The 13,541-nt window shown below is 42.5% G+C and overlaps 1 protein-coding gene across 3 annotated transcripts in view; it reads right to left on the bottom strand.

Annotated features, from left to right (window-relative positions):
• The window catches only part of zgc:86764 (uncharacterized protein LOC797431 homolog), a 39,394-nt gene extending 26,135 nt beyond the window's left edge, over positions 1 to 13,259 (bottom strand). The window contains exons 1-4 of one of the 3 annotated variants that reach the window (XM_060935941.1): positions 13,094 to 13,259; positions 8,921 to 9,053; positions 8,728 to 8,850; positions 324 to 557 (exon numbers count right to left, since the gene is read on the bottom strand). In XM_060935941.1, the coding sequence (XP_060791924.1) occupies positions 324 to 557; positions 8,728 to 8,850; positions 8,921 to 9,053; positions 13,094 to 13,110 (507 nt within the window). In that variant the 5' untranslated portion in view covers positions 13,111 to 13,259. The remainder of the gene's footprint in view (positions 1 to 323; positions 558 to 8,727; positions 8,851 to 8,920; positions 9,054 to 13,093) is intronic. The other 2 variants (XM_060935940.1, XM_060935939.1) reach the window with 2 other exon arrangements.
• Positions 13,260 to 13,541: the final 282 nt, after the last annotated feature.

Raw genomic sequence — 13,541 nt, 5'->3', positions numbered from 1 at the left:
GCTTTATTTTTAGCTCTGCCCACATGGTGCATGGGTAAGAGAATAAAGTTCAGCACAGCTTTATGTACAGTACAGCTCTCTTGGCTTTGGAAATAGCAGCACTGTGGAGGATTGTGGGTAATTTGCCAAGGTGAGCAGCCCAGTGAAAAGCACTAAAAGACAACATTAAATGAGAATGAAAGGTTATCCTGTGTTCAGTTTATGTTAACAGTAGCTACTGTACAGGGAACTATCACATGAAAAGAGACAAAATTTGGATGAGAGAGTTGAGAATGCTACAAAGAATGAACCTCAGTGAAAAAGAGTCACACGGCAATGTTTACTTTTTCCTCACTGAGCTGTCTGATGTGCTCGCGGAGCTCCTGCAGTTGTTTGTGAGAGGGGACGCTGCCAGTGGGAATGTAATAGGGTGTAGTACACAGCGGCACACACAGCTCCTCATCCTGCTGCGCCAGCTCACTCAGCTCTTTCAGACGCTCACTCTTTTCCTTCTGCAGGGTCTCCAGGTGACAGCGCAGGTTCTTCTCTACCTGAAGAACCGTCAGGTCTTCCTCCACCTAGAAAGGTTCAAAATACAGCGAATTTCTCTACAACGTCAACCTCACCATCAACACTTTGTGAGACTATTATGGAAGTCTCAGGGCAAATGTTTAATTAAATGAATGTATTTGCATGAATTCTTCAGGTCAACTGTGCTTCTAAATGAGGCCCGAAACCAGGGCTGTCAAAATCAAAATTATGCCTGGGCAACAACATTTTTCAGAGTTTTTGAAGGGTCATAAAGTAAGGATAATTTTTTTTTAGCATATAGTCATCTATTCTATCAATTATAAGAAAGTAGAACAGGACTGTACTAGGAAAATAAAGGCCAACAAATTAAACTCTCTGCAATATTAGGTGAAGACATTATTGGTGCTTGAAAGTTTGTGAACCCTTTAGAATTTTCTATATTTCTGCATAAATGACCTAAAACATCAGATTTTCACACAAGTCCTAAAAGTAGATAAGAGAACCCAGTTAAACAAATGAGACTAAAATATTACACTTGGTCATTTATTTATTGAGGATAACGATCCAAGATTACAGATCTGTGAGTGGCAAAAGTATGCTAACCTCTAGGATTAGCAGTTAATTTGAAGGTGAAATTTGAGTCAGGTGTTTTCATTCAATGGGATGACAGGTGTGAGTGGGCACCCTGTTTTATTTAAAGAACAGGGATCTATCAAAGTCTGATCTTCACAACACATGTTTGTGGAAGTGTATCATGGCACTAGGGCTGGGCGATATGTCGGTATTATGACTACAAATGGTATATTTTTGAAATCGATATGTAGTTGAAATAATATTGTCATACTGATATAATTTTAATAATGGACCATTTTATCAAAAGCCACTTGCTCTTCTGTGTTCCGACCATTCGGACAGCCGCAGCTAGAGCTCTCTCGCGTTGCTCAACTGCACCCCTTGCATATGCATGTTCTCCCTCGCAGCACTACAAACTTTCAAACATGGCCGAGTCGGTTGAGGAGGCAGAACTTGTTCCAAAGAACAACAATGGCTCAGTTATTTGGAGGTATTTTGGATTCAAAATTACTGATGAGGAACAACAGGAGGCTATATGTAAAGAGTGCTGTAAGAAATTTCTCCCAAAAGGTGGAAGCACCACCAACTTATTCCACCATCTACAATACCAGCACAAACTGCTGTATGAGGAGTGTGAAACTGCGTGGAGCTGCAACTGCAGCCTCCAAGACCTCGCAGCCTGTGACCTCTGTCGTGATGAAACAAAACTCCTTGGAAGCTTCATTTAGTAGTGTTGTGCCTTATGACAGAAAATGTAAAAAAAAAAAAATGGCATGACATAACCAAGGCGGTGGCCTACCATATCACAAAGGACATGGTCCGTCTCAGTTGTAGAGCAAAAGGGCTTTGTAAACATGCTTAAGACACTCGACCCAAGATAGGAGTTACCTAGTCGTAATTACTTTGCAAGACAAGTTCTGCCAGAAATGTATACTACATTACGACAGACCTTAATGGAGAGGCTCGCAAAAGTAACACATTTCGGGCTGACTACTGATCTGTGGACAAGCCGTACATGCGAGCCGCATGTGTGTTTGAGCGTACACTTTATTGAAGAGTGGGATATGAAGACGGCATGCCTGCAGACAAGTTATTTCCCTGATAACCATACTGGCGAACATATCGCCGAAGCTCTGCACAATGCTCTGGCCAGTTGGGGCCTGAACAAAAAGGGACTCGTTGCCATAACAGACAACGGGAGCAACATAATTAAAAGCAGTGGAGCTCAATGAGTGGCATCGGATGCAGTGCTTTGGCCATAGACTTCATTTGGCTATTGGTGAGTTAACGCGTTTTAAGTAGCCTAATTTTTTTAAAACTATTGAATTGTTATCGATAGCAAGTTTTTCACATGTCTAGACCATCATAAATTGGCTGGTCATCTAGGCCCTACTACAACAGGATTTTTTTTTCGTAAGGGGATGAACACTTTGTTGGAACATTGAGCACATACAAGCCTACAGGCTTCATAATTACCCTCATGGTTGCCTACCGTAAAATACCAAATAATAGCCGAGTTCCAATTAACCGCCGAGTTCCCTTTAACGGCCGGGTGTACGCGTGTGTTGTGACAAATAAAGGCCGGTTCCGAATACTCGCCGGGGTCTAAAAAAAAAAAAAAGCGTCCGAACGTTCTATCTAGAATCTTGAGGCCCAGCACTTTTCTGGTTTTCTGGTGTTTAAACGATTTTGCATTGCATAGTTTTCTACCGAAACAATATGAATGAATGAATGAATGAATGAATGAATGAATGAAATTATTTCTATAATACTGTTTACAACATTTTGTTACGTGATAATAAACATGCCATTTCAATGTTATAATCTTGGTCTACCGTAATATTTCTTGAGGAATGCAACTCCGTAACTTTTGACAGATGTCTTAGCCACCCCTTTGGGTATACCCAACGAAAGCCAGCGTGTGTGGTGACATTGAGGACTGCGGGTTTCCAAGGTTGGACTGCTGCTTCTGTTAAACGACCTAAATTGCCGAATGCATGCGTCAAAGCACACACTGAGTTTTATTAAAGACCTTATACCATTTCACTTGCCCTTACCCATTCGGATCTGGAAGACGCTTTACAAAAAAGGTGAGAGCGTTCTAACATGCATTTCAGTCTGCTCGCGGCCAATCTAATCCAAGGGGCCTTTTCAACAAGTAATCTGTCGTGCAAGTTGGGCAGAAGCACGCGTCAGGCAGGCAACATGTAGGCCTACAAGTCAGTAACCTATTCAACTAACTTTCATCCGAACTTTAAGTTTTCTACCGGGTCGAGCCACCGTACCAACTCACTCGGGGAATAGGCTCATATCGGCCAAATAGGGAGACGTCTTGGAGAGAAACGTGATGCAAGATGACAGTATGTAGCCACTGCAGGTCACTTATTTTTCAGCATAAGAAAAAACCCTTTGGTTTGACACTTCGCACCCTAATTATGTTGCTTCAACGTCGCGCCCTCCATGCAATTTCAGATTGACAGACATCGCGAAGCGCAAAGGGTGGAGGCTGCATGGGTGAGGGTGATAGCAAGTGACCATAACTTTGCAGAGTAATTAAATCACAGTGCTGCGCACAGACAATGGTGTGGTTTCTTGATTATTTTGTAAAGCATGCGCTTAACTAGTCATTAACAGGAAAAGGTGTGTGATTTATCCTTTATCCACCCCGACTGTGCCATGCGAAGATGCATTCTGCGTCTTCAAAATTCCCCGAAGTCGGCACCGTGCTATCTGTAATCTAACTCTAAACAAACTGTAAGTTATACTGGTTAAAAGTAGGCCTATCTGAGAATGATTTTTTCCCCCGTTTTGAGGTAGATTTTGGGGAAGGTGTTTGTGAAGAAGGAATTAATCGCCTGTTCCAAATAGCCGCCTAGTCTCTAATACGCGCCGGGTCTCTTACGTGATTGAGACAAATAATCGCCCGGGCTATTATTTGGTATTTTACGGTATTTTTGTTTTGCTTTATTTGTTTATTGTAAGTTGAAATAACCACTGGAATTAATTAAGGCAGAGTCCACTTTATTATTTGCATGTACTCTTTGCCAATAAATTTATATGTTTCTTACTGACAGGACATGGGATGGATGACAACTGGATCATGAGGGCCGTCTCCGTGTGCAAAAAGATAGTCAGTGCATTTTCATACAGCTGGCTCAAAAGGAGGGAACTCTCAGAAATTCAACAACAGCTTGGACTTCCAACTCATCAGTTGATCACAGAATCCGCCACTCACTGGGGATCAAGACAACTGATGATTGAAAGAATCCTTGAGCAGGAGGCAGCCATAACAAAAGGTCCTTTCCTCACACAAAAAGACCAGACACCTAGTCCTGACTTGGCAAGACATCAAAGTACTGAAGACAATCCAGAAGGCCCTAAAACCCCTCCAGGACTTCACAGATGTTCTGTCAGGCAAGGACTATGTGACACTTTCCTATATCAGACCTGTCCTTCATCTTTTCAGCACAGATATCCTGGCAGAGAAGGAAGAGGACACAGTTGTGCAGGTCAATAAAGAGCTGCATTATGAATTACCTCAATGACAAGTATGCCGATCCAGCTACACGCGACCTACTGGACATGGCCACATTTGTGGACCCACGTTTCAGGGATGCATACATTCAAAGAGACAGGGTTGATGCCTTGAAACGGAGAGTTGTGGCAGAGGCAAAAGCCCTCTTGCCTGATGAGGAGAGCTGTGAGCCTACTCCAACTTTGCTACCAGCAGACGAAAAGGCAACAAATGCCACTTTTCCACTACCAACGCGGCTGAGTTGGGCTGAGCCGTGCCGTGCTGAGTCGAGCTGAGCGGGGCTGTTGGAGTTGCATTTCGACTACAACCGCGCTGAACCGTGCTGGCTGGAAGTGGGTGGACACATTGGGTGGAGTTAGCGAAAGTGGGTGGACGTCACATGATGTCGTTAGGCGGCGCAAACAGTGACAGTGACCTTTTAAGCGGTAGTCTCACGACCCGGATAGTAAACAATAAACATGGAGGACATGGAGTCGTTAGTGTTGCTGGTCTTGGTGCTGTGGCTTGTTGTCACCGACAATGCCAACAGATACTGGCAAGAGCGTATAGATGAGGCGAGGCGCATAAGGCTTCAGAAATTCTCGTAATTTGTAATTCTTCTTCTTCCGGGTTTACGGTGTTTACAGATCCCAGCGTGCTCGTGGGGCGTGTGTGGGCATGTGAGGACACTCCTCCTCACCAATCAGTGCACAGGGGAGTGTCTCCTCACGCCCCTAGCCCCACTCGGCTTGGTTTGGCTCGGCTCGCTTCAGCCCTACTCCAAAACCGTGCGAGTTTTGGGTGCTGAGTAGGGCTGAAGCGAGCCGAGTCGTGCTGTTCTGAGGTAGTCGAAACGCGAGCCGTGTCGGGCTGAAGCGAGCTGAAAAAGGGTAGTGGAAAAGGGCCAAATGGGACCGCCAACAGCAAAGAAGTCACTGTCCAGCTTTTTCAAATGTAGCACAGAGACCAGCAGTAACACACTGACCCAGGATGAGAAAATTGAAAATTAACTTAAGCTATTTGCTCTCAGCTAGGATAGAGAGAGTGATACAGATCCTCTGAAATGGTGGAGGAACATGACAGTCTACCCAGCACTTAGCCACCTTGCAAAGAAATCTCTCTTAGTACCAGCCACCAGTTCTCCCTCAGAGCGAGTTTTCAGTTGCAGTGGTAACATTGTAACATGCTATAGGGCATCCCTGAAGCCTGAAACAGTTAATAATAAACAGTTAACAGTAAAAAACATGTTAATTTTGTTATTTGCACAGCTACATCAGAGCAGCTGTATGCCTACTGGTACAGGTTATTGTTTACACTTTTTTGCACAGCTCTGTGAGAGCAGTCTGAAATCAGTCTAATTAAAACTGGTTGTGTTGTCATAATTGTGGTGTTGAGTCAATATGAAACATTTCGCTCTTTCTGTTTAAAATATCGATATAATCGCCAAGCAGCCCCAAAATATTGGGATATCAGTTTTGGTCCACATCGCCCAGCCCTACATGGCATGAACAAAGATTTCTGAGGACCTCAGAAAAAGCGTTGTTCATGCTCATCAGGCTGGAAAAGGTTACAAAACCATCTCTAAAGAGTTTGGACTCCACCAATCCACAGACAGATTGTGTACAAATGGAGGAAATTTAGGACCATTGTTACCCTCCCCAGGAGCGGTCGACCAACAAAAATCACTCCAAGAGCAAGGCGTGTAATAGTCGGCGAAGTCACAAAGGACCCCAGGGTAACTTCTAAGCAACTGAAGGCCTCTCTCACATTGGCTAATGTTAATGAGTCCACCATCAGGAGAACACTGAACAATGGTGTGCATGGCAGGGTTGCAAGGAGAAAGCCACTGCTCTCCAAAAAAACATTACTGCTCATCTGCAGTTTGCTAAATATCACGTGGACAAGCCAGAAGGCTACTGGAAAAATGTTTTGTGGACGGATGAGACCAAAATAGAACTTTTTGGTTTAAATGAGTTTGTAGAAAGGAAAACACTGCATTCCAGCATAAGAACCTTATCCCATCGGTGAAACATGGTGGTGGTAGTATCATAGTTTGGGCCTGTTTTGCTGCATCTGGGCCAGGATGGCTTGCCATCATTGATGGGACAATGAATTCTGAATTATATCAGCGAATTCTAAAGGAAAATATCAGGACCTCTGTCCATGAACTGAATCTCAAGAGAAGGTGGGTCATGTAGCAAGACAACGACCCTAAGCACACAAGTCATTCTACCAAAGAATGGTTGAAGAATAATGTTTTGGAATGGCCAAGTCAAAGTCCTGACCTTAATCCAATCGAAATGTTGTGGAAGCGAGCAGTTCATGCAAGGAAACCCACCAACATCCCAGAATTGAAGCTGTTCTGTACGGAGGAATGGGGTAAAATTCCTCCAAACCAGTGTGCAGGACTGATCAACAGTTACCAGAAACATTTAGCTGTAGTTATTGCTGCACAAGGGGGTCACACCAGATACTGAAAGCAAAGGTTCACATACTTTTGCCACTCACAGATATGTAATATTGGATCATTTTCCTCAATAAATAAATGACCAAGTATAATATTTTTGTCTTATTTGTTTAACTGGGTTCTCTTTATCTACTTTTAGGACTTGTGTGAAAATCTGATGTTTTAGGTCATATTTATGCAGAAATATAGAAAATTCTAAAGGGTTCACAAACTTTCAAGCACCACTCTTGCCGCTTTTCCACTACCAACGCGGCTGAGTCGGGCTGAGCCGTGCCGTGCTGAGTTGGGCTGAGCGGGGCTGTTGGAGTTGCATTTCGACTACAACCGCGCTGAACCGTGCTGGCTGGAAGTGGGTGGACACATTGGGTGGAGTTAGCGAAAGTGGGTGGACGTCATGTGATGTCGTTAAGCAGCGCAAACAGTGACATCAGTGAGCTTTTAAGCGGTAGTCTCACGACCCGGATAGTAAACAATAAACATGGAGGACATGGAGTCGTTAGTGTTGCTGGTCTTGGTTCTGTGGCTTGTTGTCACCGACAACGCCAACAGATACTGGCAAGAGCGTATAGATGAGGCAAGGCGCATAAGGCTCCAGAAATTCTCGTAATTCGTAATTATTCTTCTTCCGGGTTTACGGTGTTTACAGATCCCAGCGTGCTCGCGGGGCGTGTGTGGGCATGTGAGGACACTCCTCCTCACCAATCAGTGCACAGGGGAGTGTCTGCTCACGCCCCCAGCCTCACTCGGCTCGCTTTGGCTCGCTTCAGCCCCACTCCAAAACGGTGCGAGTTTTAGGGGCTAAGCAGGGCTGAAGCGAGCCGAGTCGTGCTGTTCTTTGGTAGTCAAAACGCGAGCCGTGTCAGGCTGAAGTGAGCTGAAAAAGGGTAGTGGAAAAGGGCCATAAGTGTGTGATATATAAGTGTGTAGACATTGTACATGAAAGGAATCCATAATGTTTTCTGCTTAAAGATGAACAAAACCCAAAAATAACTCCTTTATACTGAGAAATTATATCCATACAAGACATGGTTAAGTGTTCACTTATTCATATTTGTACATGTACACTGTCCACATTTTATTTTTAAAAGAAAAATAACTTCCCTGGGCGCTGTTATCTCAGTCTCTCCGAGGTTCAGTTATAGCACTCCGAATACAAATCATGACCTCACCTACATGCTACATGACTTAATGAGGCTAGTGGATCTTGTGGACACATTGGTTCTAAATTGTTAGAAACAACCCTAAAGATGCCCAAGTGTTAAGCGTTTGGGTGTAAAAACAAGCTCAATCACTGAAGTATTGAAAACGAACACAAATAAATGGTGAGCACACTCACCCAGCCTCGAGGAGCATTTTGCTGCCTCTAAACTCGATTACTGACCACTCTCAGGGGTTTTTTTTGTTTTGTTTTTTTTGTTGTTCAAAAAAAAAATTCCTTGTATGTGACATGCTTTTGTGTTTTTATTCACTGAGAAAAATCTATTTTTCTTTTAGACAGCAACAGGATTGTTTCCTAGTATATCAGTACTGCACACGTTATCTCACTGAGTGAGATTTAAACCTCATAAAGGTGAAGTCTGTTGATTTTTGGGTTTTGTTTGACCAAGTCTTCAAAGTTTACAACCTCTCTTGAAAATATTTTTCAACATCCTCCCAAACTTACTTTGTATGGTTCCACAGACAGTTCGAAACACAGCTTCTCCAACTGCTTCCGAGTTGTAATGATGCTGGTTTTGATGCGGTGTCTCATCGACTCCTCTTCACTGATCATGTCTGTCAAAAGATCCTATACAGAACAAGTAAATTAGCAAAAAAAAAAAAAAAAAGAGCAGAGCAGAATAAATGCTGCTGCTTACCTCAATACATTTCTTAACAGTCTGCATCCTTTCAATCCTCTGGTCCTCCATGATGCCGATACTGTCCCAGATGTCTACCAGTCTCGCCATGGCAAGATTGATGCCAGTTACAAGGGAAGATGCCAGGGCTTCACTGCAAAGTGAAATCATTTTAGAATAGCCACCAAGCTGAGCAAATGACTGCCAACGTTAACTGAGACAGTCATTAATTATAGCTCCCTACACAAAAATCATTTTAAGGTTGTAAATATTAAACAATGCTATTAATGTGAACATAAAAATATCCATAACACAGAATAATTAAATGTAACGTTTGCGCACACACATCCACCCCAAATCTTTACCGCACACTGAAGTTTGCATTCCCACTACTCATCTTTTCACTGAGTAGTTACTCACTCACTTTCGATTACCTCATTATCCTGATCAGGGTGGGTGCAAGGGAACAAGACAGGAATACATCCTGGATGGGACACCAGTCCATCTCAAGGCACCATGAGAGCGCGCACACATTCACATCTAAGGTCAATTTATCTTAGCTAAGTCTCCTAGTGGCATGATTTTTGGGGTGGGAGGAAACCAGAGAAAGCAAACCCACATGGACACGAGGAGAAAGTGTGAAACTCCACCTCTCCACCACAGACCTACATCAAAGGGAGTTGTATCAAATTTGTTGACCAGTATAAATATCTGGGCACAATGATCAACAACAGGTTGAAATTCGATGTAAATACTGAAGCCGTCTGTAGGAAAGGACAGCAACACTTGTACTTTCTTAGGAAGTTAAACTTGTTTAACGTGGATAGGGACATTTCCCTGTTTTACAAACCTTTTATACTCCTTTATGCTCCGGGTATGTGTGTGCACTCTCAATGCTCACGTGTGTGTTCACTGCTTCAGATGAGTTAAATGTAGAGAGGAAATTTCACAAGTGTGTGATGAATAAAGTTGTGCTTTCTTTCTTTATACAATCTGTTCTTACTTTTTCTTTTATTGCCTGGTATGGAAGCAAAATCATCTGAGCCATATTGTAAAGGTGGCTGGCAAGTTGATAGGCACCCCACAGTCATCTTTGATGGTCATTTATTAGAAACAGGTCCTCCAAAAGGTGAGGTCGATATTAGACTGTAAAAATCACCCCCTTTACTGTAAATTTGAAGCTCTTCCTTCAGGCTGGAGACTAAGAGTCCCATTTTATAAATGCAACAGGACTAAATTCCTTTGTTCCTGGTGCAATACACCTGCTTAATTTGCACAATGTTGATTTACGGTATCTGAATAATTTTGAAAAGCCATCTGGCAGAAATCTAGACTGGTGTGATGGAATTACATTTTGTACTCTATATTGTCCACTGTTGTCATTTTTCTTTCTTGTGACTGTTGTGTCTTTTTTGCTACCTTGTGTCCCTGACTGCAAGACCCTTTGGGATAATAAAGTAAACTGAACTGAACTCCACAGAGACAGTAATCTGAGAGGAGTTGGGACCCCGAGGTGACTGAGGAGTGCTGGTCAATATGACGTCATCTACAGGCTGTCTGAAAAGTCCGGAAACAATCAGTGCGTTTACATGCACATAGAGAAAATCGAATTTCTGCCGTTGCTCGACTAAAATCGCAGTTCTAAATGGCATGTAAACACCTTAGCTCGGCTGAAATTGAACCAAACTTGATTTCTCGCAATCGAGCTACACGACCTAGATTATGCGATTTTTGCCAAGCTACTTAGTGCATGTATACCCTATCGAGCTACGGAGTCGAGCTGCTTACTTCAGCACTGCCCCTTCCGGAAGTGACGAGTGACGAGACCACAAGCGGGAAACACAACAGCCTCGGTCGGCATGACAACGGCATGAATCTTTTCTTTTTGTGGCATTGTTTGCACTGTTAAAATTTAGCTCACTTACTGTATCACCAAATACATCTGTACAGCTGTTGCATAGCTGTGAATTGTGTACATAAACAAGTCACTATTTGTGTGTGTGTGTGTGTATATATATATATATATATATATATATATATATCCAACATCTGAAGAATGTCAATAAAAACAAAACAACTGAACTTTTTGTGTGTTTATTAAGACATAAGTTAAATTGTAAGCAAAAAAAAAATATTTTTGTAAGCAAAAATGGACTTTAGAAAAATATACAATTGTACAAAATAAGTTGTCTTACAAAACAGTGGTCTGCGCCAGACAGTTTGTAGCCATACAGTCTGTTAGAGCAAGCCTAAGGCAGCTGGGCCATAGAAGGTTCACGCTGCACGTTCACGTGTAGAACCGGACCCTGGGCCATTAAACTTCATGCTTGGATGTTCACGTGTTGCATCTGTTCTACTTTGACCGAGTAACCAACAATATGGACTCTTCGGATGACGACGATTGCCTCATTCTGCTTTTACTGAGACAGAGGAAGAGAAAAAGGAACAGAATTTGGAGCCGAGAACACTTCCTTCTGAGAGAAACCCGTGGTGAATTTCACCGAACATTCTATAATCTGCTTGACAATCCCGATGAAGAACTATTTTTCAATTATACCATTCAATTATATTTTTTCTGAAGTTTTCCCCTGAAAGCATAGAGTTATCTCCCTAGACCCGTTCTGATTGGCTGGCGCGGCGGTGACCGCATGCATTGACTGGAATTTCCATCTTCACGCCTAGAAAAAAGTGTGCATGTTCATTTCACGCTTCACGCGTGAAGTGTGCAGCGTGCAACGTGAACGCCGTTCTATGGCCCAGAGCAAGTCATGCTACGTTTGTCCACTTTCCTTTACACGCGTGTAGCGTGCAGCATGCAGCGTGAACCTTCTATGGCCCAGCTGCCTAACAGCTTGAGCACGGAACTGCCAGTGTTGCCAGATTGGGAGGTTTTAAGTGCATTTTGGCGGATTTGAACACGTTTTGGGATGGAAAACGTCAGCAGTATCTGGCAACACTATAGCTCTTCTTCATGACGACAACCGGAAGTGTACCAACACGATGGGGCGTGTAGCGCCACCTGTGGCTCGGGTGCACAATGCACCTTACACAATAGCTCGATTTCACAGTTGCATGTAGGATTGGATTTCTCTGGCACCCCTGCTGGGACCCTTTGCTCGATTTGGATGTGCATGTAAACGTACTGAATGAGAGTCGAACTACCTAAACTGGATTTTGTATTTGTTATTTACAACAAATGCTAAATGTTCACCTTTACAATCTGCATCATGTTTTTGCTCAACATCTCCCCACTGATTCATGACTTTTCAGACACGCTGTATATTGTGATCAATTGACAACAAACGTGCTTTTCCCCCCCTCACCGCGAGTAAATAAATTAACACACTAAAGAAGCAGTGGATGTAATGTCTCTTGAATCTTAAATTCTAAAATAGTAATTATTTTTTCTCCTTTTCAGCATCTTAACAAATTGATTTTGTAGACACTAAAATATTTCACCATACTCTTTCCCCCCTCCATTTTCCTAAAATGAAGCATTACTGTTTTTTCAGGCAGTTTGTTAGTCATACACTATGACACGTTATGTAGAATAGAAAAGTCAAGAAATAATTATAGTTAGTTCTAATGGAATAAACCCGATGTTTATCACGTTTAGAAACATTTCACTGTCACCTAACCATTTCTGTTACTAAGCAACAAAGCAAAGCAGTGATAGCAGCGCACTGGCTCTTTTCAGAGAGTCGAATCATTCGGTTCAATTCACCAGCAAGAGCCGACTCCAGCCTCCGACCCCAGAGCACTTTTGCCCATTATTTCATAAAATTTTACTTGATTTTCTAAATAACAAAACAAATAAAAAAAAAAGTGTCTCTAAAACTCAGACACTATATTTGGTCAGGTTATAATGTTGTTCACTGTGCCCTGTCCAAATTTAGCACTCAGTGGTATTTAGTTAAATAAACGCTCTCTTCAGTCTGAGGGGGGGGGGAGCTTTTCTGATTACAAAAAAAAGTAGGTCTCCTATTCAGTAAACACTAGCACGCCATAAAGTTAGCCGTCTAACTAGAAAATTAAGCTGTTTAAGAATACACCTGCGATTTACAGGTTACAATTCTCACATTATTCACGTCAAACTATTGTTTTGAAAAAGGAAATCCACCGTTACCGGATTATTATTGCAATTAACAAGCTTAATCTCCCACAACTATCTCTTAAATCATTATTAAAACATACCTTGTTCGGCTTCCCATAATTTTTCCTCCAGGCGCGCACCACCTCAAAATAATCACAGTCAGGGAAACTGCTTAAAAGTGAAGAACAAAATATCGTGCTCGGGGCGAACAGAGATCACATCTACCGCGTTCAAATTTGAATTGAGTGGCGGTGTGTCTTCTTCATCTTTCAGGGCTTCCTGGAGTAGCGCGCCTTATTACTGCCGCCTAGCGGTCATAAATATCACAGCCGTGCCACAAATGGTTTAAAATATGTACTGCACACGTGAAAATCTGGAGAGCTCTTAGCACAGAATTCACAACATATGCATAATATCTATGAATCAAAAGTAATCAATACTTGATATAGTGAGGCAAAAGTTCAAAAATATAGTAAAACAGACTGACTGATACCATAATTCACCAATTATTATGCTGAAGTTCAGAAGCAATATATTCCAATAGAGTAG

Source organism: Neoarius graeffei, chromosome 12 (genome assembly GCF_027579695.1).
Source record: "Neoarius graeffei isolate fNeoGra1 chromosome 12, fNeoGra1.pri, whole genome shotgun sequence".
NCBI lineage: Eukaryota > Metazoa > Chordata > Actinopteri > Siluriformes > Ariidae > Neoarius > Neoarius graeffei.
The sequence above is the reverse complement of the archived record's forward strand: the minus strand, read 5'-3'. Positions and strand labels throughout refer to the sequence as shown.